At 46.3% G+C, this 25,343-nt stretch overlaps 1 protein-coding gene across 3 annotated transcripts; it reads right to left on the minus strand.

Moving 5' to 3' along the window:
- Positions 1-24,995, minus strand: LOC139651121 (tyrosine-protein kinase ABL2-like). 3 transcript variants are annotated; one of them, XM_071527966.1, is made up of 12 exons: positions 24,575-24,995; positions 11,875-12,039; positions 8,715-9,010; positions 7,962-8,234; positions 7,577-7,661; positions 7,266-7,443; positions 6,925-7,109; positions 6,659-6,811; positions 6,118-6,207; positions 5,359-5,541; positions 2,658-3,553; positions 1-2,612 (listed from the first exon to the last, which is right to left on the minus strand). In XM_071527966.1, the coding sequence occupies exons 1-12, from the start codon at positions 24,786-24,788 to the stop codon at positions 1,713-1,715; spliced, it is 3,618 nt and encodes a 1,205-aa protein (XP_071384067.1). In that variant the 5' UTR covers positions 24,789-24,995; the 3' UTR covers positions 1-1,712. The 3 variants fall into 3 exon arrangements, with proteins under 3 accessions (XP_071384067.1, XP_071384066.1, XP_071384068.1); XM_071527965.1 differs by having other exon boundaries at positions 1-3,553; XM_071527967.1 differs by lacking the exons at positions 1-2,612; positions 2,658-3,553; positions 24,575-24,995 and adding an exon at positions 12,484-12,676 and having other exon boundaries at positions 4,736-5,541.
- Between the last annotated feature and the right edge of the window lie 348 nt (positions 24,996-25,343).

Below are 25,343 nucleotides of genomic sequence, written 5' to 3' on the forward strand. Positions count from 1 at the left end.
TTTTAATAAAAAAAAAAAAAAGAATAATTTAAAATTCAAGTTCATACGTAAAGACATTCTAAAAAGCATTTTTTCTTTGAAACCAAATAATGTACAAATCGCTCATGTGCTGAAGACATACTGCAGTTTGTTTGTTGAGAGATCAGTACTGTGTGATTACGGTGAGTAGGTCGCTGTATTTTGCAGTGTTCATACATTGAAGAATCGGAGGCACTGAGGCCATGACAAGGCTACAGGGAATCCAGCACTGTCCATACTCAGAAGGACACTTATAGAGATACTGTCCCGCTTCACCTCCCCATGCTCTACCCTGTGCTCTCTCTCCTCACTCTACTCTCTCTACTTCCCAATATACAAGAAGGAAATGTACTGTGCAAGGATATAAATATTGAAATGCTTTAGGGGATTTGGGATTTTTTTCCCCGCATCCATGTGGCACTGTGTTAAGGTGTGAACGTTAGTCAAGTCACCAGAACAAAGATAAATGCTGTGGATATGATAAAACGCCCCACACTCTTTCATTATGTTTTAGTAGTTGTGGTGGACAAACAAAATCGATTCATGTAAAAATTGCAAATGTGTCTTTCCTTGTTTTAACGTGATTCTTTTTCAATTCAATAAGCATGTATTTGGTATTGCTGAAAGGTAAACTTTTCATGTTTCATTTGAGCCTATTTACACGCTTGTCAAATGACTTTTAATGGAGATGCCAATAGTGTTAAGTGATCCATTTCCCTTGTCCAGCCTTAATTAATGTCTCTCAGCTTGTAGCGACATCTAGCAATGTCACAGTCAAAATAATTCCAACTGTGAGATGATTCTCAGACTGAAAACAAGGTGATAACCAGATACCAACAAGTCAAGCTGTTAAACAAACACCAACAAAGACAGTTTTGGGGAACTTCAGAGTTATTGAATATGGTTTTATCACTTTTTTTTCTCCTTCATTCCTTTGAAAAACAATGACTGTCAGTCTATGAAATTGAAATGATTTGACAAAAGATCTGCACTGAAAATAAAATGGCGTTGAATTGTGACCCCAAAAAACTGGAATCAAATCAAATTGTGATGTTGCTGCCGATTCCAATCCTTCGATTTTAGATTAAAATGGCTTTCAAAAATGGCTTTAGGTCACTCAGTTCCCCAAACACTGAGAAAAATACTGTACTGTAAAACAAAATACTCTCAATGGATGATCCCCATAGATGCGTGAATCACTTTGCTTGATCTTAGTCAGGGAAACGGACGCCTAATATTTTCAGTGAAGCTGGGCACAACCACCATTGTTCCTGCTCAGTGTATGACAGACTGACATAAACAGAATGAGCTTATTCGTTACCTACTTTCTGGGCTGGCTACAGACAGCTGATACACTCCACATTCATTTAACAAAGAGGCCTTTATCACAACCAGGTGGAGACTCGGGGCAGAAGATTTCATGGCGTGACTTGAACCACATTTAGTTTGGTATAAACATTTTTTTTTTTGTATGTACAGGTCAGAGCAACATTATTGTCCACACTGGCATTTTATGAAACAGTCCTCTGTAAACAATAAAAAGATAAACAATTTGTAGTGATTTCTCTGAGGTACTTTAGAGATTCCTCTCATTTCGTCCCCCAAAAAGCTGTCATTAGAACCAGAAACATAAAAAAGGGAATAGAAGCGGTCTGTCGGGTAGTGTGGGGTGACGGTTGGTCTTGTCACAGTGGCTACCTCTGTACTACATCACTAATCTCTTTAATACAGCTGTGCAGGTTGTCCAAGGCGGGGCTAGGCCCCAGGCTGCTCAGCCCTCCGCCTCCGGACGACGAGGCCCTCAGTTCTTGCAGGTTGAGCTCCAGCTTCCCCACCGCCTCCCGGAAGGCAAACTTGTTCCTCATCTGAGGGATGCAGTCCACGTAACCTGAGCAGTAGTCTAGCAGCTGGTGGCCAGCGTCCAGCACCTGGCTGCTGGAGGGGCTTTCGGAGCTGGCGTGGAGGGCGCTGCTCAGGCACTCAGCGCACTCCAGCAGGGCCTCGCGGCTCACCCGCTCCAGAGGCACCCGCTCCGCCTGCTGCCTGGTCCGCCGCAGCGCCACTTTGGAACCGGCGGACGGTGCTGTGTGTGAAGAGGAGGCAGTGGTGGTGGCACCGTTGGCCATTTTGGTGGGAGTCGTGTTGTTGTTGGTAGCAGAGGAAGATGAGGAAAAGGAAGAAGGTGCAGGAGGCACTTGTGGTGGTGGCACTGACGGTCTACCCGTCACCGCTCCTCCTGATATTCGCCCTGACCTATGACCTTTTAACGTGTCTCCGTTGACCTCCACGGGCGCTCCCCCTACCTGCTCCTCTCCGTCGCCGCTGTAGGAGTGTTGGAGGCTGCGCAGGGTGGGAGGGGGAGGAGGAGCACACTTGGGCTTGACCAGTCGTGGCCGGTCTCGGTCTGCTTGGTGCTCAGACAACAGTTTGAAGCGGTTCCCCTGAGAGTCCACCCCCACCAGGTGCACGTCAGCCGGGCTGTGCTTCAGCGTGGGGGAGATCAGGACCGGGACCTTGTGGTTGTGAGTCGGTACACCTGCAGCAGCTGATGACGCACCCGAACCAGAAGTCTTAGAAGGAGACGACCACCCCTGCTGCCTGTCCTGCCCTCCCCCACTCTCCTCTCTACCCTCCCTGACCCGGGAGAGACTGTCCGATTCCCCGGCCTCACCCCCAACCCCTGGTGCCCTCACCCCTACGGCTGTGCCCCGGGGCAACAGCTTGGCTTTGGGCCTCTCCCTGATCTGTGCCGTCCCCTCATCCATCCTCCTCAGCAGGGTTTCTGAGGGCCGCGCTGCCCCGTTCTCTGGCTGGGAGGTGGTGGAGGCAGTTCTCTCCAGAGGGGGTTTAGCACTGCGGTTCCTAGGTAAAGTCAGAGCCATGCGCTCCAGGTCAGGCAGCCCAGCTGACATGGAGGAGGTAGAATTGGACCTGGGGAAGGGTTTGGGCCCTCCAACCATACTTCCACCCTCCTCCGAACAGGTCGACTTCCCTGTCCTTAGCCCCAGGGTCTTTTTGATGAGTCTAGGGGTAAAAAAGCCAGCTAGGCCCCCCCAGCTGCTGCTGCTCCCCACCTGGGACCCAGGGCCTCCACCAGAGGGCTTCTGTCCAAAAGTGGCTCCACAGCAGCGGGACTGGGCCTGGGTGGGTTCCCCGTGGGAGTGGGAGGGAGAGGCAGAGAAGCCCCCCAGACTGTCTGACTGGGGCAGGGGAGGAGGAGCGCTGAAGGCAGCCGTGGGCTCGTATTTCTTATGAGGTTGTGTCTCCATCTCCCGGAAGGAACTGCTCCTCTTGGGGGGTGTCGGCAGGTTCTGTTGGAGCTGGGAGGATGGAGAAGAAGAAGAAGAGGAGGAGGAAGATTTCTTCTTCATGAAGGAGCTAAAGAAGCCGGTCTTTCGGTCTCGTGTGAATGTGCCCGTGTCCTGTACATCCTCCAAAAGGCTGCTGGGGGATTTATCTCGAGGCTGCTGTTTTCGGGGCAGAGCTGGGGAGCTGCCTGATCGACCATCCCCTCCTAGCAAAGTAGAAACCAGACCTAGAGAGAGATGAAAAGAATGAATTAGGCCCACCTTAATTCAGTCAAAGTGTGGTTAACATCCAGCTAGATAGGGGTGGATATTTGTCTGAATTATTTTAATCTCTCAATTTGTTTTTCTGTATACATTAATGTCACTCATTTTATCAGGCAACTGCAACTGCAACTGCATGTAATAAGATGGATTTCTATTCTCTCCGTCTTACTAAAAGCTGTTCTTTCCTCCTTGGGGAGTCATGAGAAGTGAAGAAAAAGCATTTCAGGAAAGTGGATGGAAAGTTTTAAGCCCACGCCAGTTGCACACACACACACACACGCACACACTGACGCCAATCTAATGATTTACAACTTAAGCTTGTGAAAGATGGGATGATGAATATACCCCAGGGAGCAACTTCATAGCAGACATCACTGCTAGGATGCGTAAGCATGCCAAGCAGAAACTGCCCATCCACTGTTACTACAAATGTTGCATAACTTTGCTCCAAGAGGAAAAGACATTTTAATAGCCTGCTAGCCTTTAAATCAATCCAGGATAGTGCATCAGTTTTACTAACCAGTATTTGAATTAATGGATAATGGTGGAAAAAACAGGAGCAGTAGCAGGCAACAACACCAACTAGATTAGCTGAGAATGTTTAAATTCCACCTCTACTGTTTGCAGAAGTCCTACTTCTCTTATCTTCACAGATGTGAAATAACTAAGCATGATGAATCATCTTTCCTAGTTAATTGTTTACATCCATAAAGTAGTTTTGTGGAATGAACAAGAGCACACAGCAGTTCACTGCCAACAGCTATGACAACTCTTTTCATTTATTTTTTTATATACACTTCTAAATCCACTTGTTAAAATGACTATTAGTAAATATAAGTAAAAAATGCAGTTTGTGTTTCCAATCTTTCCCATTACATTTTTTTCCTGTGTAAACTTTCCTGATAACATTAGTGAAGAAACAAGGAGATGTTTTGGAGCAGGGTCTTAATGGTGTTTATGACTTTGGGAAAGTTGCTGTATGTTCACAGCATTAGTGAAGATGTATGTTCTATGAACTAAAACTTAAAAGCTAAATTAAATGGTGGAAAGGTGATAGAAAAGGGGAAAGCAGAGGGCAGATTCGATTATCCCTCTTTTTCACATATCAACTAAACATACAGTTGAAGAATTTTTTATTTTCAACATTAAAAAAAAAGCAATAAATAAAACAAACAGACAGTTTAATGCAAATTTAATATTAGGGTTGGCCAATCTTAATCCAAGTCCTGTTACCAAGCATTGATGGTTAATACGTTAATTATAGTGATGTAATTAGTAGGACAAGACAGAATGAGGCAGATCTTCAATCCTTGTGTTAATTCAAATCACAGATAACATACATGCAAATTAATACAAACAGGCCTCATGCCACCTTGGGTCAGAGTAGGTGACAGGGGAATCAAATGCTTTATCACTATGCTTTCATCAAGGAAAATGACTGTAGTATTCAACCCCTGCAACAGCACTGACGTGTTGTTCCAGTGTTGTAATCCTAGGCCAATGTGATTCTTTCATGTGGCCAATGTGACTCTTTCAGGCTATCCTTGCTCTGCAACTGTTGTGACAGACTGGACTGGTTGATCTACTGGCTGCCGGCCAGTTGTTGGGCCTGGTGGTCAGTCTTCCAGGAAGATGGCCGCCCTTCTCTTCAGACGGCGGGCTTGGCGACGCTGCAGCCTCTCAGAATGGGTGTGGACTCGCATACCTGCAGAAGCATGACTGTTTGCACCTGATTGGTTGGTACTGTGGTAGGCGTGGCCGGCTGTACCTGAGTGACCGTGCGTCCCGTGGTCGGTCCGCCCGTCGAGCCCGCCCTCAATGTTCTCCTTGTTTTCTGTGTGCTTGCGGAGTGTGCGGGATTTGGAGGGCAGCAGGGGCATGTCGTGGCCGAAGGAGTGCAGCGGCCCGCCGTGACCAGAAGAGGCCGTCTTACACAGCTCCTCTGCTACCTCTGCAATGAATAAAGAGGACTCAGTTAAAGGCAGCCACAATCCAAAGCCACTGACCCACAAAAACTACAAAAATTGGCATGAAAATGTGTCAGCTCTCTCTAAATACTTTGTGAAAATCTGTGGGTTTTAAACCTCTCTCTCACTTTTTCCTTCACCCTTTCAGCTCTCCAGTTACTGTATCTTTGTTAAATTATTTATTGTAATTTATCAATATGTTCTTATCCTAAATATATTCTTCTGTTCCAATTATTTCTTGTACTATCTTAAATACTCTCCAGTTGTTCTTTTCATACCTATATTGTATTCTGTACTGCTGCAATGACCCAGTTCCCCAACAGGGATCATTAAAGTTTAATCTAAGACCTTCCACTTCCAGAAGCTAAGGTGGATAGACTGCGGCTCTTCATAAAATAAATAAATAAAAAGTCAAGAAGGCTAATCCGAGATCCATTTAGTCTCTTCAGCTTAATCAGTGCTCCTATTTTTAGAAGCTTTATGAAAGCAGGCCTTGAGCTACAAAAAAGATTGACAGTTGATCTGCATGCCAGCTGAGGATAAGCGACATGTGACTGTACCTTCAGAGATGCTGGAGTCGTGGAACATCGTCTCAAAGGCTTGGTGGATCTCAGCAAATGAAGGCCGGTCCAATGGGCTCCACTGCCAGCCTGGTAGAGAGGGACACGGGAAATTGCAGTCACTCACACATAGCATAACTGCCCATAATGGGCTGGTGCACCCTTAATTTATATTTTCTACTCTTAAAATGATCGACAGACGTGTTAATACAATAAATGACCATGTTTGATGATTAAAGATGACTTGGAAATGGATTTTGAAGTGATTTGGTTGCAAAACAGGCATTTCTTCCACAGGTCCTCTGGTTCAGAGATCAGAGGGCAGGAATTTGTTTTCTTAAAAAAATGAATAAAAATGGGTAGCTTCCAGTATTTTGTTTTTCATGACAGGATACAGTGAAGTGGAACACAAAATAGATCTGAGAGAACTGGCAAACCCTACTGATTCATGTCTATGCAGTCAAGCTCTATCCATGTCTTCCCAGCACAGTGCTACCACTTTGTGGATTAGGTCACGGTAGATAAGTTAGCGGTTACTCACATGCCCTCATGAGTTCGTAGACCTTGGGTGGGCATCCTTCAGGCTGTTCCATGCGATAGCCTTTCTCCAGGAGGTCATAGACCTGAGACAGGTCGATGCCCGGGTATGGAGACATGCCGTAGGTGGCAATCTCCCACAGCAGCACCCCGAATGCTGCAGGGAAGAATAATATGGAGAATCAAACATGAGCATAAGAGAAATATGCTGTAAGAGAACCAATGAATGCTGTGTGTGTATGTATGTATGTATGTGCATGTATTGCTCACCCCAGACGTCAGACTTGATGGAGAAGGTGTTGTACGCGAGGCTCTCCGGCGCGGTCCATTTGATTGGGAACTTGGCCCCAGCGTGGGCAGTGTAGGTGTCACCGGTCATCAACCTGCTAAGCCCGAAGTCTGCTACCTTCACCACATGGTTCTCCCCAACCAGGCAGTTCCTCGCTGCGAGGTCCCTGAGAGAGGGAGGGGTGGAGGAGGGAAGGATGGAGGGAGAGAGGAAGTGAGGGAGGAAACAAGGGAGGGATGGCAAGAAGAAAAAACTGAAATTAGACTACTGTGAAATATGAGATTTCAAACGCATACAGGGAGATACACAGACAGCCCCTTACCTGTGTATGAAGTTCTTCTTCTCCAGGTACTCCATGGCGGAGGAGATCTGTGTGGCCATGTAGAGCAGCACCACAGCGTTCACCTCCTCCCTGTCACACTCCCTCAGGTAGTCTAGCAGGTTGCCGTGGGGCATGTACTCTGTTACAATGTAGAAGGGAGGCTCCAATGTGCACACACCTGGGGGAGGAGCAGAGGTCTGAATACAGTTGCAAAGATAATAAATACTGGAATAATGGAAATACTGGAATAAATACTGGAAGGAACCTTGGTGGAATTAGGTTTTAAATCAGGGTTATCCATAAGTACTGACCTAGTAGCTGAACGAGGTTTGGGTGTTTAACCTCTTTCATAACTGCTGCCTCTTTCAGAAATTCTTCAACTTCCATGGTGTCCTCCTGTCATTAGGGAATTGAAAAGAAAAAGAAAGAGAAAAGAAAAAAATATTTTATTAATGAGCTGGACATATTTAGCAGGTGGAACAAATTAAAGATATCTACAGTGATATCACATGCAATACCCAAGTCCACCTGCAGGTGGTGATCTATGACCATGGTTTTGCTCATGCCTCGTCACAGCCGAAATGGGGCTGGGAGAATGACCATCGCTCCCAATTGTGAACAGGATAATTCTATAATTGCATTTCTTGAAACAAAGTTCAGATAAATCAAATCATGACTACAAGAGTGCCTGCTGACCTTGAGCGTCTTGACAGCCACCGTGAGGTTGTACTTTTTCCACACGCCCACGTACACCTCGCCGTACTGGCCTCCTCCCAGCTTGTGCTTCATGGTGATGTCGGTGCGCTCCATCTCCCACTTGTCATGGATGGGTGACACACCGTACACTGTGGGCTTGTTACATTTGGGTGCCGGGTAGTGCAGTGTGGTGACCAGGCCGTCGGCTACAGTGGAGTGGTGGTGGACCAGCTCGGCCAGGGTGGCAAAACGGCTCTCAGCCGTCACATATACCTGGGGGGGAGGGAAAGAAGGTAGGATGGAGGTGGGCAGGGAGAAGGAAAGAGAGAAGAGGACAAAGAGAAAGAGGACATAGTTTAAAAAACCTGGTAATGTCCTAAATCCAACTACTGCAAACAGGACTTTAGGGCTGCACAGTTAGGCATGATCATACATCAGAATGTCATCAAAATGTTGATATGAACAGACACACACACACACCAAAAGGGAAGTAAAATAAATTTGTTCCTCAAATCATCAAGACTAACCATTGTGATTAATAACTGTCATCACAAACTCTAACCATTGTGATTAATAATTGTCATCACAAACTCTAGATAGATTCCCGAATTTCCCCACAGGGATTAATAAAGTGATAACTTATCTTATCTTATCTTATAATCAGGATTGTCATTTTAGTGATAATTGTGCAGCTCTACTCAACAACCCAGACACCACCAAACCCCAAACACACTAAACTGTTCCTGGTTCTACCTTTCCATCGGAGGCTGTGTTGATCCGGTAGTGGTAGACTCTCCCCTCATAGCGGAGCGAGATGGACAGCTGCCCGGGGCTGCTCTCGCTCTCCCGCACCAGGAAACTGCCGTTGATGAGGGAGGAGAGCAGGTACTCGGCGGCGCTGCGGGACACAGGCCCGTGGTACCAGCTGTGCTTCTCCAGGCTGTTGACGGGCGTGATGTAGTTGGAGGGCACCCAGCCCTGGCCATTCTTAGAGCGCACTTCACTCCACTCGCCATTCTGGTTGTAGCCCAACACACGCAGCTTCTCACCTGGACACAGGAGAGGAAACAGAATAAGGAAACTTGTAAGACTAGATCTGATGGTGATCTGATCGCTGGCAGCGTGGCCTAGCGGTTAGACAAACTGGGTTATAAAGTCACAGGTTTGATCCCCACAAAAGCCTTAGCCAAATGCCTAAAATGTAAATGTAAAAGATTAATTCTCTGATCACAAGTTTAGAAAGATGCTTTTAACGTGCTATGTAGTAATTACAGGTCCAATGGGGATTACAGGTTTTCATTCTTTCAGAACAGAGCTTTTTGGTCCAGCACCATGTGTCCAACACTCCACCTTTTCTTTCAACTGAGTTAGAAAGAGAACAAGTAGAGAGAAACTTTCTCATCAAGTTACAGCCCTGGTCGTTATGCTTTAATAACAGATCACATCCAAGGGAGAGGAGTCATAGATACGACGTGCCTCTCGCTGAAACTAAATCAACAGCAGAGGAACAATGATAGGGTTGGGCGTACAGCATATCTGTCATAGAGGGCTAGGTAAAGCTAGGCATGTCGTGACTTGGTCTGTTGTCTCTATCCGTCTGTCTCTGACGTCAATGCTGGAGACAGGGAGGGAGCAGAGCGGCTGGTGTGCTGGAGACTGGAGGAAGCAGGGACACAGCAGAACAACAAACAGAGACGACTGCCTGCAGGACACTGAGGAGCAGAGACCAACCCTGCCAGTCCTCAGCCTGCCTGCAGGAAGGGATGGATGGATGGAGGAAGAGAGAGGGAAAGGAAGAAAGAGTAAGTTAAGGGGGCAGTGGCTGGCAGGGAGTGACGGTGAGCTGGTCTGGCAGAGAGCAGACGGTCAGACCGCCGGGGGAGGGAGCAGGAAGTACGAGTCTGCCAACCTCTGCACTTCCACCACACTCGTCCTCCACTCTGCTTTTTCTTCCTGTCTACATTTGTCTTTATCTCTCTCTCCACTTAGACTCAAATTTCACAATCAAGGTATCCCTCATCCCCCAATGATTAACACATTCACAAAAAAACTGTTCATTCACAAATTTCAGCCGCTCTGATGACTACACAGTATCTTAGCCCTGAGGCTATTGTGACACAGTAGCATAATCCTTGTTAATCTATGCCTAGAGGGACATGCCAAAACTACAGGGGTTTGCGTAACATACTGTAACATTAAGCACTGTGGAATGTAATACTCCGACTCAGTAGAGTAAACATTAACCAACAGAACGCAGTCAGGTTAGCGAGGCAGCCACAGCCTCCTGACAGACGCGTAACAGTCAAACAGAGATGCAGGTCTAGCTCATAAAACTAAACACACTATCATAGCAATCCTACATTAGACAGAGTCGGCAAGCCACGACCAGCCCTCCAACCCACCAGTCTCCTCTGTGTCTGTCGTCTGTGTCTGTAAGTCTGTGGGAGTGGAAACACTGACTGCCTCCCTGCCTCACAGTGGGAGCCATGTGTGCTTTAAGCGAGGCTCTGGCCTGGCCTGGTTTGGCCTGGCATGGAGAGGAGACAGTGATTAGCCCCAGACGCAGGCCTGTTAAGTCCCTCTCTGTGATCAGCCCCGGCCCGCTGCCCTCATCCACCTGTTATTATTACAGTTGAACGGATTCCATATTAACACAGCATTAGAGGCATGCCATGGTGTGCATGACTCCAAGTGAGAGAGAGAGAAAGAGTGGGACACAAAGAAAAAGTGCAATAGAGACTGTAAGTGTGCGCGCACATGTGCATGCAGGAGGGCAGGAGTCTCGGATTTGGTCTGTGAGTCAGGGTCTAAGCATCATTTCCATCCCAGGCAGCTGCTGTGCAAGTCTTAAAACGATGGATAATTAACACACTCCTCCATGTTTAACGCTTTAGATCGGTTAGGGACACAAGCCTGGCTGTCTCTGGATAATATTATGAGGATATTTTAAGCTCATTACTCAGGGGGGCAGCTGGTTGATTGGTTAACTGCTGCTGGTTGAGAGAGAAGAGGTTTAGAGCAGAAAGAGAGAGTGACAGAGAGGGGATTAACATAAGGATACAAGGTGAAAAGATGGTCTTCCAATCTCCTCACTCTCAGTCAAAGACAGTGTACACATCATTGGCATCTTGGTTATTTAACTTGAGCTAACATGTTCATCCACCAGCCACATTGCCCCACCACTTTCAGTATTAAAAGCTTAAAATGATTTTTCAACCTCCAGTCCAGACAATGTTTGGTTACCTGCCAAAGTGGCTGATAGAGTAGAAATAAACTTTTGGATGATGGCTGATGTTAATTTCCCACCCTGTTTATAAGACCAAACTACAAGTGCACACAAGTTACAATATTATTTTAACATCACCATGAGAGAGTGAGAGAGCTGTGGGACATCAGAGGGGAGGGGCTGCTGCCGCCACAAGGTGAAACTACAGAGGCGGTTGGGTAACCTCTATTGATACACAACATTCCTCTGGCATAACTACACTTGCACTCAATAAATATTCTCTCTAGGCGTAAGTGACCTGCCAATCACTGGCGGGCCTAGAAGTTTTTACTGATGACTCTCTGGTATACGATTCAGTGGTGCCTGTTAAAGAATCACCCACTGTACTGTTGCTACAAATGTTAACAGTGTTGCTCAGCAAGGCGTGGTTGAGAGTGATCAGTGACGTGGAAAGATATCTGTCGGAGGAACATCACACTGGGTAGCCGAGCAACAGCCTCTAGTGATGATGTAGAGGAGAGTCTAGTGGAGTCTAGTCTTTCAAGTCGAGTTTCAGCATGTGACATGACTAAAACCTTCTTGTGTAATCGGAATTTGTGGCAGTGAGACAACTGATAAGTAGACAACATACAGATAAACACAGATTTTGTGTCTAAGAAAAGTGCACAGTCCCATGCCGTTGTTTACCTTTAGTGATGCTGAGCGTGTTGTCTCCGCTGGCTACGAAGTCGTAAAGTGCAACGAAGAGGTTGGGGTCGCTCTCGGCCGCCCCCAGAAGGTTCTCCTTGGAGCTCCAGCGCACCGCCTCCGTCAGCGCCGCCGAGTCCAGGCCGAACGGCCTGTGGAGAGCTTCTGGAGGGAGAAGAGGAGTGAGGGATGGAAAGAGAAAGGAATAAACCGTGAAACAGAGGAAAAGAAGTGTCACTGACAGTGCAACATCATTCCCAGCCTGTGGAAAGCAAAAGTAAACAGTGAACACAAAGATGCACACAGACACATGCAGTGTACAGTAAAACACATCCAAATAGACATTTTGGGCAGAAAATATAGGCAGTTTTGAGGCAGCTTGTCAAAAGAACACCCTCCAGTGTTCAAATTCCCATGTGGGAATCCATCTACACAAAACACAAGCTGATCACAACAAGCTGAGCAGAAGACTGTCAATCCATGATACTGTTTTAAAATAAACAGGCAAAACTGGATAAAGATGCTGTCCTGTAACCGAACGGTCCAAGTTCAACCCTCTATCCTGCAGAATATTACATAAAACCCCTGTTCTGAGATCTGTGTGTCTACCTGTCTGTCCGGGCCCATTCACCGGCCTGAACCCCGTGTGGAGATGACCACTCAGTGCTGTCCACTCTTCCTCAAAACTGCTGCTGGCCCCCAGGCACCTCAAAAGCATTACTTTAATCTGTCCACTCTCTGAAGAACAAAGTTATCGCTGGCTATACACACACGCACACACCCAGACCTGCCGTGTCTAGCCTGAACAGGTACGAACTGAAGGGGGAGGGTTTGTGTATGTGTGTATTTAAGACAAGCAGGAGCTATGGAGGAGGAGCTATGAAAATGTGATAGGAAAGATACTGCCTCTTTTCAGAGAATGCCTCTATTACCATGACCACACACACACACACACACACACACACACACACACACACACACACACACACACACACACACACACACACACACACACACACACACACACACACACACACACACACACACACACACACACACACACACACACACACACACACACACCTCAACATGATCTAGTGCACGTATACACAACACACACTACGCTCAACAGTTGCTGCCAAACTCTACTGCATGTCTGGACAGCTGCGGAGGGAGTGGGAGACTGGGGTGGTGAAATAGGGGAACGGAGAACAGAGGGTACGGTACAAGAGCATTTAATGATTAAATGATAAACTGTTAGTCATAGTAGTAACAGTGGTATTAAATAGAGGGGACTAACAAATGCAAGAGAAATGGCAAAAACTGATGTAAAGCTTGTAAAAACCTAACTTGATGAGAAGCATAAATTATCTGACAAAAACAGCTGACAATGAAAAGTAGGCTGAGAACAGAAGGACTGTGAGACTAGAGTAGATTGTATTTACTTAAGACTTAAGATTTCTTGCAGGTTTTTGTTTTTTAAATTACACAAATGGGTACACAGATTTGCAAATGTTCAGTCCCACCCAACTCTTCAGCATCAGTTTATAATGAGTAAGTCAGTGAGAACGTTGATGCAGGATTTTCACTCTAATCCCCTAAAACATTGTGGCATGGCTTCAATTGTGGTTGAACCAAGTTAAATACATGATTTCACCATAGTTAGAGCAGATTAGGCTGTCCCAAGGAAATTTGAAGAATGGAGTGAAAAACTCATGTCATAGTTCTGGTATCTCTCTCACAGCACGCTGATCTTGCAAAGTTGGCTGGAAATTCAGTTCAAGAAGTCTTGTAGCGTTTTCCATTGTTAGTCTACACACCATGTGGCAGCAACATGCCATGTGTGCTAGCGAGAGCAACATCTGAGGTTTTCAGGGTTATGTTTCAATCAACACTGTATGATATATAAACTGAAATAACATCAAGTAGTAAACATCTTTCTCCTCTACCAAACAGTTTAGCTCTACATTTGTCTAGTCTGTTCCATCACGCCTAGATATCTAGACACTGGCTCTCCCACCTTTGTTCTGGACCAGCATGCACTGCAGCGCAGCAGTGGCCGTCACCTGGCTCAGCCACAGTTCCCAGTACATCTTCTGCCTCTGGTTTGGTCAGCTACCAGTCACAGTATCCCAACAAGCACTGGGGCTTTCTCGATCCACTGCGCTGACTCCAGGTAGTTGGTTTTAAACTTGTCTATGCAGACTGACAGACTATGGAGAATGAAAAGAGCAAGCTTACATCTCCTGGCAAAAAACCCACTAAGGAGCATGGGCTAGTTCTCTAAACCATCTCCTTCGCTGTGGGAGGACGAACGCCGCACGCGAGGCAGTCAGAGAGAGACGGAGACCCCCCAGACAAAGTATTTACCCACGCTGCCCTTGAATTAGACCGCCTAAACATCTGAAGCTGCAGTAGTGACTAGCAGCCTCCTGCTGAGAACTCCCTACTGGCTTTGATGTGGCCTAGGGGAGTCAGGATTTCCAAGGTCCATCTGGAGAGCACAGAGATCCATGACTGATGTTCGCTGTGGTTTTACACACTGTGAGGGACGGCAAAACGTGGAGAGAGGGAGCGAGAAAGGCGTGTGGGTGGGGGGGCTGTGCTTACAGAAGTTGGGGGGAGGGCTGGGTGTATGGTATGGAGGAAAGTTGAGATGAATTTGGTGTGTGTGTGTGTGTGTGTGTGTGTGTGTGTGTGTGTGTGTGTGTGTGTGTGTGTGTGTGGTGGTCTATGAGAGTGTGTGAGGCATGGGCCAGTCCTGCGGTCCACAGCAGATGGTCTGCTGGTCTGCTTCCCCTATGGGGGAGAAGTCCTATTGACCCACACTTTGCCTCTGGGGGGAGCGGGGGAGAGAGAGAGTGTGTGTGTGTGTGTGTGTGTGTGTGTGTGTGTGTGTATGTGTGCATGTGCATGAATGCAACTGCTGTACTCAAGCTGGGCCAACTGTCAGAGCTGCTCCTCTTACATACATATCACACCACTCTTCCCTGGAATGTTTTTTTTTTTAATGAAACAGTGATATTATGCCAGATATGGCTGCAACTAACGATTATTTTCATTATCGATTATTTCTTCAATTAATTGATAAATCATGTCTATAAAATGTCACAAATAATTACAAAGTTAGCAGAGCCCAAAATGTCTAAAAATTGCTTACTTGGCAGACAAAAAATCCCCAAAGCATTCATCATTTTAAAATGATATGAAATGGAAAAAAGCAAGCCAATCTTAGCATTTGTGAAGCTGTAACCTGCAAATCTTTGGTATTTTTACTTGATAAATGATTAAAATGATTAATCGATTATCAGAAGTATACTTGATAATTTTTCTGTTGATCAACTAATCATTTCAGCACTAATGCCACAAGATATACATTAGTCAAAAGACGCTGACTGTATCCTCCCAACTGGGAAATCTGAATTCCAGTCAACAGAGGCTAACAGCAACACAAAAAAATGAAACTCAACCATTGATTAGTCAAGTAGTCCCAGGCTCCTAGCCAAGAACCAAATTACATGAGACTTTTTCCCACCATGATCCAATTTCATGAACTTGATCATATTTCTTAAATCACTTTTAAATCCTTCTTAAACCAGGCTCATGATTGATAGAAACAAATCGCTAGATGCTGTTCTGCTTGGCCAAGCTCAAGCCTCATGTGTTGAGACGTTTGATTGAGGGAGCAGTTGGTCTGCGCGGGGTACGGCGTGTGCCCGTCTGGTGCCTCTGCAATGTGTGTGTGCTGTGAAGTGCAGCACATGTGTGTTCTGAAGAAACCATGGCTTTGTGTGAGAGCGAAGGGCTGAGGGTGTTTGTGAATCTGAGTGGCAAGCCAACCCTACACCCCCAAGACAGCTGGGACAGAGGTGACCCCGCTCCTGACACACACACACACACACACACACACACACACACACACACACACACACACACACACACACACACACACACACACACACACACACACACACACACACACACACACACACACACACACACACACACACACACACACACACACACACACACACACACACACACACACACACACACACACACACAAAAACACTTGCACGTTGCGCACACACACCTCAATGGTGATATTGAATCTCCTTGGCTGTCCCAGGACCCTGCTTCCCTTGCAGCTGTTTGTGTGTGATTGTGTGTGGAATTGCGTGTGTGTGTGTCTCTATGTGTCTATGAAGCCTTCACTTCACCAACCGCCTACCTTTTGCCAAAGTATTAACAACAACACCATAACATCACTCACACACCCTAATCAGAAACAATACGGAGCATATCTGTAGCCCTTGGCCAAAGGGGGGAGGGTTATTTTTAGCTACTGGAGAACAAAACATAGCAGCATGACATCCAGAAATAACCCTGCAGAGCATAGCAGAGTGATCGGGGTTCTGAGATAGACGGCTGCCTGCCTGGAGGAAGTCCTAACAATGAGCCGAGACAATGTCACGGATGAGACCCACATACACACAAGACATTACACAATCCTATAGGACAGGCTAGATCCTGTGGCGGCCACAGACAACGGAGGGCAGGAAAGAATGAGGGAAATTCACAGACACCTGACAGAACAGGAGGGTTGGAGCCTGGACAGACTGGTGTACAGCAGTCCACATCTGATGCGTTTGTTCTCTTTTACCTCAATTTAGGTCTATTTGTCATCTTCTGCTCTGTAAAGCACACTGTGACAACTCTGTTTTGTTATAAGTGCCTTATAAATAAATGAAAAAAGGCTGTTAAATGAGCGTTACAGTCCCATGTTCCTGTCAGTGGATTTGCTGAAAAGGGCTTGTAGACTCTCAGTCCAAAACTAACAGGTTTTTGGACAATAGATTCCAGGTGGCATTTCATTACACCAGAATCCATCTTGATGAATCATTGTTTTATTTGTTAGACGCTGCAATCTAGATGGGAATTCACCAATACCGCTTACTCAGTGTTGTCACCGACTGAAATGTAGACTGAAATGTAGTTATTGACAGAGACAAAGTACCAGTTTGATTCATTACACCTTATTCACCTTGACAATAAAATAATTTAGACCATTAGTTTGGGATATTTAGACAAATATAGGCTAACCTTCCTCCATTTGTGAGATTTAAGATCCTTCTGTGTGCAAGAAAAGAAAAAAATCAAGTCACTTTGCTTTGTTTTCTAACATGTTACACATGGCTTTTAGTATCTGTTAGTATTGAGAAATGTTCCATTACCAACATCCTGCATTAGCCTGGTATTGATCCAATATCTGATACCAGTATCAGTGCGTTCCTGAATCTAGTAACTAACACTATTCTTGAGCAATCCATCTACCGTGTGAGAAGCAGTCTATAGAGTAGGCACTGCTGAAGTGGAGAGAGGAGCCAGCTGTTGTTCATGAGGACAGGACACAGGACAATAGCCTCATTGATGCCACATCACAAGTGTGTGTGGACTGGATGAGGAAGGCATTCCCTTGTTCCTAAGGACTTGATATTCACCCTGTCAATTCAATCACAATATGTCCCGTCCGCTCACAGATAGATTGGCCATTAAACCACACTAGAACACAGTGCAAGTACTGCATATGCAACTACTGCAACCACATACATGTACGCACTTGTACACTCCGTCAGATTCAAACGTCTCCCTCAAACCAAACCCCCGCCTTTAACACATCCTTGTGCCGTAAATCTCTCTGAGTAATTACACACACACACACACACACACACAGGTCGCTGCCGGGAACGCCTATGGATGTTCTCTGTTCATCTCTGTCTATACGGTCGCCCTGTCTGCTGCTCAAATGGAAATGCACCAATTAGGGAGAGGACAACGGCCAGGCTGGGCCTAAGGGCCAGTGGATCATCCAGGAATGGAGAAGAATGGAGCCCCAACCCACAGCTTATCCAGCCCTGCCCCTCCCGGCCCAGCCCGGCCCTCCCAGGGCCTGTTATGGGTTAATAATGGGCTGTAAGTGCTTCCCTCTAGGTGTGCAGACAACATGGCTAAGTGCTGCTTTATGTGACAGCAGAGAGGATGAGTGGCACATGATGACTTGAAGGAAGTTCTCTTCCTTCTGCTGTGGTTTGCATCACACCTAGGGCCAACCAGCCATATGGCCTGACAAGCTAAGGCTGATAATATATTTATATATGGTATCTTAGTCATCTTTCAATACCAAATACAGAGTAGGCTATATCTGAAGTCACCTTGTCTCTCTGCTCAGTCTCATAGCTGTCGACCTGTTTTAGGGCCACAATAAAGGGATGTTTACACTTAAACTCATTATTTTCAGTCATCCTGATGTGAAAAAAATGAGCAAGAACATGCGTCTGGATCGCTGACAGGTATTTCCACTTCAGCCTTGCTCAATCCCCAAGTCAAATGAAAGCCTATTGTTCCTGTCCAACAGACAGGCATGAATTCATACAGAAGTACAGAGAATGGAAAAATTAAGCTGACATGACTACGGGAGATGTCAGAGCGCTGTCCTCACTGCAGATCTGCCCACTCTTGTTAAATGAACCACACAGTCAGGATGATGTAAAATGTCTGGCTGAGGTATGTGTGTGTGTGTGTGTGTGTGTGTGTGTTAGCCAACTCCCAAAATGACACAGGTAAAGAGGCGTGTTCACCACAATAGATCCCTGCAAAGCCCAGAAGGACACACTCATTTTGTCCCCCTTTGCCCTTTTCCTCTCTCTTTCTGGTGAGGGTTTACAGAATATCCAGGACTAAGCCTTATGTCTGACCAGCTAATCTGTGTGTGGTGTGGTTAAGCTGTGCTGGGGTGTAGGTTTATCTGCTTTAGGATGGCTCTCAGTTTAATCGACAGATTGGGGCCCTAACCAAGGGTTTTGCTTGTCGTCAGATAGCCGAGATGCCTCTGGCTGCCAAATCAGCCCAGCAGAGCATGGCATCCAAGTTGAATGCCCATGCCATTCGATCACCCACTCATATGGTTTCTCTGTCCATCTCACACACACTCTCAAATTTACATGATCTATATTGCATGAAATACATAATATCATGATAATGTAACGCAATAATGGAGCAGCAAGGTGGCCTAGTGATGTCTGTCCTTTAACTGGAGGACAGGGGTTCAAACCCCATGTCAGCAAGCATCCGTCCTACTGAAGCGTCCTTGAGCAAAACACTGAATCCCTACCAGCTGCTCTATAGCTGATCCTGTGTTTGGCCCTCCCTGGAGGGCAAGCAAAAAGAGAATTTCCCTACACAGATCAATAAATACATTGGTATCTGAACAAAGAGAAAAGAGAAAACAATGGTGGAAAAGAGGCATTAAAATAAAGCAAAAACAGAAAAAAAGTCAGTCTTGACAACACAGTAACCATGACAATAATTAGATAACTGATAAGTAAATTGCCATCAATCATCAATCCAATCAATGAAACGAGTAATGTAAAATCAGCAAATACTCGCTCTCTCTACTGTCCACACACCACAGCGTGTGTGTGAGCCTGGCAGTGCCACAGGATACCTAGATTAAAGCCTTCTGACTGACTGGTCAGCTGGTGGGTGATTACACTGAAGTAGATGGGAGAGGACACACTGGATAATCCTCAGACAGAGCTGCACTCAATTACAACTTCACTAACAAGGAGAGAAAGAAAGGAAGAGAGGGTGTGTGTGTGTGTGCATGAGTGTGTGCATGAATGTGTGAGTGTGTGTATGCTTAAATGTGTGCAAGTGCTCATTCCGGGCCAAGTCTCCAGCCTGCAACCCAGAAGATAAGCAGCAGTGATAATGCCAGCAAAAGAGGACTGATCCTGGAAGCAAATCAACGCTAAACAGGCTTGGCACTCAAACTCTCCTTCCCATATCTCATTTTTTCCCTGCTGCACCAACACAGCTCGAGAGTGAAAACCGTGATTTAACCAGTGGCCACTACAACACTCCTCTCCACAACGTTTACAATATTTTGAGTGGTCAAGCTGACAGATGCAAAGGACGGTTTCTCCATCTGCACAGCCAATCACTCAGTAGCTCTGCTCTGATTAATACTTGCTCTTTAATGATATAAGCTGCAGAGAGCTGGGGCCAAGGGATGAGAACTGGGACTGTGGTTTTGGGAGCTGGAGAGGGCTGACTGGTAGCAGATGCTGAGGCTAGAGGCTGCAACTGGGGGTTGGGGTACAGAGGCATGCAGTCACCAGGGCAAAATTCAGGTTGAATTAAGCTTTGCATTGAAAAAAAAAATCAGCACATGGCGATATGAAGCCTTTTATAGCCTCCAGCAATTAATCTGTTCACTTTCTTATAACAAAATGTTGTTACTACGCAAATAGTTGCTAGCACGTTGTTGTGATTTTATTTATCCCCAACATCTGTAAAGAGGGGGGAAATTGTGTTTGCTGTGTGGCAACATTAGTTTACGGAACATTCTATCATGAAGCACTGGGAATTATTGGGGGTTTTACTGATTTTCAGTGGCATAGCGCTTCTTAGATAGATGACTCTGGGACTGAGGCCAGTGGCAACAGCCAGGGTCCAAGAGAGAGGGCTGTAGGGGGCTGAAGGAAGGCAGGGCTGGGTGACTGCAGAGGCTAATGGCAGAGGCTTGGGCTGCGGGATGCACAGGCTTGGCAGTCAGTGGTAGTAGGGGCTTGAGTTGAGGCTGAAGGCACGGAGAGACATAAATTATTAAACAAGCAACCATTACAGAGTACACACAGTTACATGCAGTCTTCAGAAATAACCCATGTTTGCTATGTTTGACTATGTTAAAATAACACACATACGCATACACTTGTGTGCTCTGTGCTCCTACAAACATGTCCATCTAGGGAAGGCAGAGCATCCCTAATCACAGTTAGTGCCAGCTCCACTACTTCCTCATCAGTTTTGCATTAATTTCCACCCTGTTTCACCTAGAGGAGGTGTGGCCATGGCTCCTCCTAGTGGTAAACGCCAGACACAAGGAGTGACCAACCCCTCTCTATAAAGATATCATCTTTACTCCAGGATATTAACTTTTAAAACCTGTTAAAGTCTCACCCATAGCCACCAAAGCCTCCGAAACTCAATTTTCCACAGATAGTGCCTTGCCTGCTGTGTCACTTATCATGGTTGTTGGGGCTTTTGCACATATAGCCTACAGAAAAGTGGATTTGTCTCTAATCTAATTTCACCCCTGATGCAAATCAGCTTAGGCCTTTGGATCCTGGATCCAGGCATCTTCCCTCTCCTCTGGGCAGCTTTCACAGTGCTGCACTAGGTAGAGTGTTGGCTCTACTTTCACTATCAATGCTGCTGCCAAAAAATACTCTGATCTGCTCATCTGCCCCAATTTCTGTGATCTGTTGAAAGTATAAATAGAAACGCCTATTGCTTTGTTGACGTGATTATATAAAAAGAACCTTCAAAAAGGACCCTCACTGGTTGCTATTACTGAAGGCATCATGCTTCACTCAATACAGCGATCACACTGATTCACACACATTTTCACATGGATGATATAGCATATCATATAAGAGAGGCAAGATATAAGACATGAGAGGCACAACAAATGAAAAATAATAGTAATAATAGTACTTTAACCACGCAACAGAAATCCAGTTAACCATGAGGCTGATTTCCCAGCAGGTTCACCCCTCTGTGGCCATTCAATAGCAAAGGACTCTTCCCACTGCAGTGTGTGTATCAGATGAACCCACTGCAGTGATGGGGATCTCTGAATTCCTGACAAGGCTAAAGGGGGTGGAATCATCAATAGGATGCTGCCACTGCTTCACCAATACTGCACTTCAACCAATACTTCCAGAGAGGTGGCTGGCTGTCTGGCTCCCTCTGAATCAGCAGTGATGCGGCCTGCACCTCATCTATCCTGTTAGCTCAGTGTTTTCTAGCTGGGCTCTCTGTCTGTCTGTCTGTCTGTCTGGGGGGGTAAACATCGTCTTTGTAGGAGACAGGGATGTTGAATTAGCGATGAGCTGAGGAGGAAAATGGCAGTGACCCGAGGAGGGGACAGGAGCTGACTCACCTTGCCTGGAGGGGACAGAGAAAAGGACAGACTAATGCAGCAATCTACAGACATTGACTGATTCTTTACTACTGAGGAGAGAGACACGAAGGATGAGGGAAGGCAGAGGCCATTAGGCTAGCGAGCAGATCTGCAGCTGATTCACAGGAACGGTTGTTTGCCTGTTGTCTTTGTCCCCCTACAGTGACTCACTGGTTTCAGGCATACCAGTAGAAAGTCTAGTGGAAGCATGTGCACATATGATACACACTGATACTCAATGGAAAGGTAAGCAGCATCACACAGACATCAGTTAAACAGACAGACACACATTCCTCAGACAACCTGCACCTTTCAATTTCATCCTAATAGAAGTCATCATTTAGTTCTGCATGACATTAATTTGCCAAACCTAAGAAGTAGGCTTGTCTATTACAAAGTGGTCTGAAGCTGGATTAAACTAACCACTCAAACGTGTCATTCCCTGACAGCTTTAAGTGGGAAAGACTCTGTAATCACCCTGCCTTCAGAAAAAAACAATAAGAGGATGAATCAGCTTTGCCGTCAGATCACAACTACACCCCAACAGTCAAATCACAACTTCTTCTCGACAAGACCTGGTGACACGATGTCTAAGCCAGATCAGGAGAAATCAAATCTTGCCATCTCATCAACCCCATCACCACTCACTCCCTCTCTCACTGAGACAATCAAAATGGCCTCATAGAGGAACTCTTAAGGCCTCACTATTACCCACCAAAAAAGTGCAAGGTAATGCTGTATCATTATTACTATAAATAGCCTGCTATAAAATGGGCATTTTGATAGTCAGTGGAAGACTGAGTGCACAGTCCCAAGCCTCCTCACTTAGAGTCATTGTTCTATTATTGTGTGCTTTGAGGAGTAGCAGTCTCTCTGCAGAGTGGCTATGTGACTGCACCCTGGCTGCTATAAAAAGGCCACTCCTGCCCTGACAGAGGAGAGAACAGAACAGTGCCGACGGCGAGTGGCGCTGCACTTTGCAGGTCTGTCAGTCTGTGTACGCACTTGAAGCTGAGGAGGTTTACTGTGGAGATGTGACAGCCAGGAACTGCAAGCACGTTCCATTCCCAAATGCTTGAACCTTCCGTGTGTCCTTGCTCGCTGCAATAGTGTGGTGAAGTTAGGTCTGGGACATGGGTGGAAACTAGGCAAGCTATGCCAGTAGCTTTAGATCTATGCAGTGCATGTGAAGTGTGCACAAAGGAAGATCCATTGGAGGAAACATCTGAGAGAATAACTGTGTGTAATGGTATGCAGGCAGCCTAGTTCTCTCTCTCCAGTCAGCTAGGCCAACAGCAGCAGAGACAGAGAGACAGACGGACCTAAAACATCTCACCGACTTTACAATCAGAGGGCACAATCAAGCCAAGCAGTCAATGTCACACACAGAGAAAGCTGAAACCAGTGTCTCAGAGGATGGGTGAATAGTCAAACACGACACCCAGTATAGAAGCCCTGGCATCCTGTCATCCCCATTACTTATGATTCCAGATCAGGCTTTGAGTGAGCCAGCCTGAGGGCAGAGGGCTGGGAGGAAGGAGACAGAGGAGTTAAAGCTAGGCTGTTAAACCACAGTTTAGAGAGGAGAGAGAGATCTGTGCTATTCTCCACGGTTCACAGCACAGATAACAAAATTAATGTACAGCCAAGGCTCTGAGGGAGGAACATGGGTGATGGGAGGTTTGGTGACAGTTGGGGTGACTGCCGCTATCTCTGTCTTGTAGTTCTCATTCCTTTCATATGACTGATAATCTGCATTCTTCCTGTAATACAGGATTTACCAAATAAAACTACTCATCTACCATATGAGACAAGAGAGAAAAGGTTCCGCTAAATAATTCAGCACTGGGTATTAGTCTACAATGATCACGTGTGGATAAAGAATTACACAGCAGAAAATCTGCTTCCAACCGCAGCTTTAAACTTTCATGTTTGCATGGTTGTAATCACATACTAACAGAAGGTGACTTCAATTATTCACAAAGATCCCCATAGGATCAAAGGGTGCAGTCAGCTGATCATTAATTCCATTGCTTGCTGAGTGTGTTGTAACAGTAGACATTATCAGACAGGGGTTGTAAGTGAGCATGTGAAAACCACTCGGTGTAGTAATGTGAGCTTGTGGTAGCTGCTATAGTGAGTTAATGGAGTGGAATTGCTACTCAATCCCCCGAGGCAAAGATCATTGTTTACCAAGCAAAGTATCACAAAGAGGGACCTTAGAAGTGAACTTAACTAGCTAACTCCAAGCCTTGTCCCTCAGGCAGGGCACAGCTGGGCAATCCTCAGATGACTATTTCTTCTTCTGGATCACCAGCATTATCTCTCTCTCTCTCTATGGGATCATCAGATCACATGCAACACACACACACACACACACACACACACACTCTAAACTGCCGTGTCAAAAGAGAGCAGTGCTATTCACCTTCTTACTAACTGTCTCTTGTCTGCACTCCCAGATATAACGGGCAAATTAACACTTGAGTACAAATGGATGAGACATGGATAGCAATGTTGGTTGGCATGGCCATTTCCGCTAACGCGTCGTTGTCAGATTAGCATGGACTCGGCTAGCAAACGCTAATAGCAGCAAACAAAATCAAACTAAAAACTGACTCCCTCCTCGTCACCACACCCACACCCCCTTTAATATCGTAGTTATCTCATTACCTGAATGTTGCGTGAATATATTGATCCCTGGGTCGGGCACGTTGACCGCAGCTGCCCTGCCTGGCGGTGTCCCGGTGCTGCTGGATTCTCGGGGTCTCCTCCCGGCGCTGCTCCCCCGGTTCCCCTTCCCTTGGTGTGGCTGTGACGCGTGGGGCTGTGGTGGCTGGAGTCCGGTCGATGTGCCCTCACCGACGCGGCCTACCTGTTGTCCCATCCCGGTAGTTTGGTGTAACAACGATCGGGACTAAGCGAGCAAACCCCTGCGCACCTCTGGTTCACATCCCCCAACTGGAGCGGCCTGGTCCGAATAGTCTTCCTCAATCCCCCTCCCCGCTCTTCTTCGCCGATTCGTTGCTAGCTAACGTTACTAGCCCGTCTTAGCTCGCTAGCTAGCCAGTTAGCTAACGTTAGCAGTTATCAGTGGAAACCCACCCACCCTGCCTCAAACAATAAAACCGAAACCCCGGCGTATGACAGCAATTGTCTCTATTCCAGTGGTCCAAAGGATATCCAGACGGAAATTTACGGTACCCGACGAGCGAGATACTGTAAAATTTAGACCGTTTCAGGATCGTTTTGCCGTTGTCCGGCCACTGCGCGCCCCCTCTGACGCCGCCATCTTTACCGCAGAATAGAAGGAGATGTGTTTCACAAGGCGGGGGGTTCGATGCGATCCCCGGTCACCGTGATCCTCCACCTCCCCTGCACCGCGTCCAAAAGCTCCACAGCAGCGGTTCCCAAAGCGGGGCCCGGGGCCCCTGGGGTGCCT

The sequence above is a fragment of the Centroberyx affinis genome, unplaced genomic scaffold (assembly GCF_046629955.1).
Source record: "Centroberyx affinis isolate AG114_WGS23_722 - 3 ecotype Tasmania unplaced genomic scaffold, CSIRO-AGI_Caff_v1 ptg001598l_1, whole genome shotgun sequence".
In the NCBI taxonomy this organism is placed as follows: Eukaryota; Metazoa; Chordata; class Actinopteri; order Beryciformes; family Berycidae; genus Centroberyx; species Centroberyx affinis.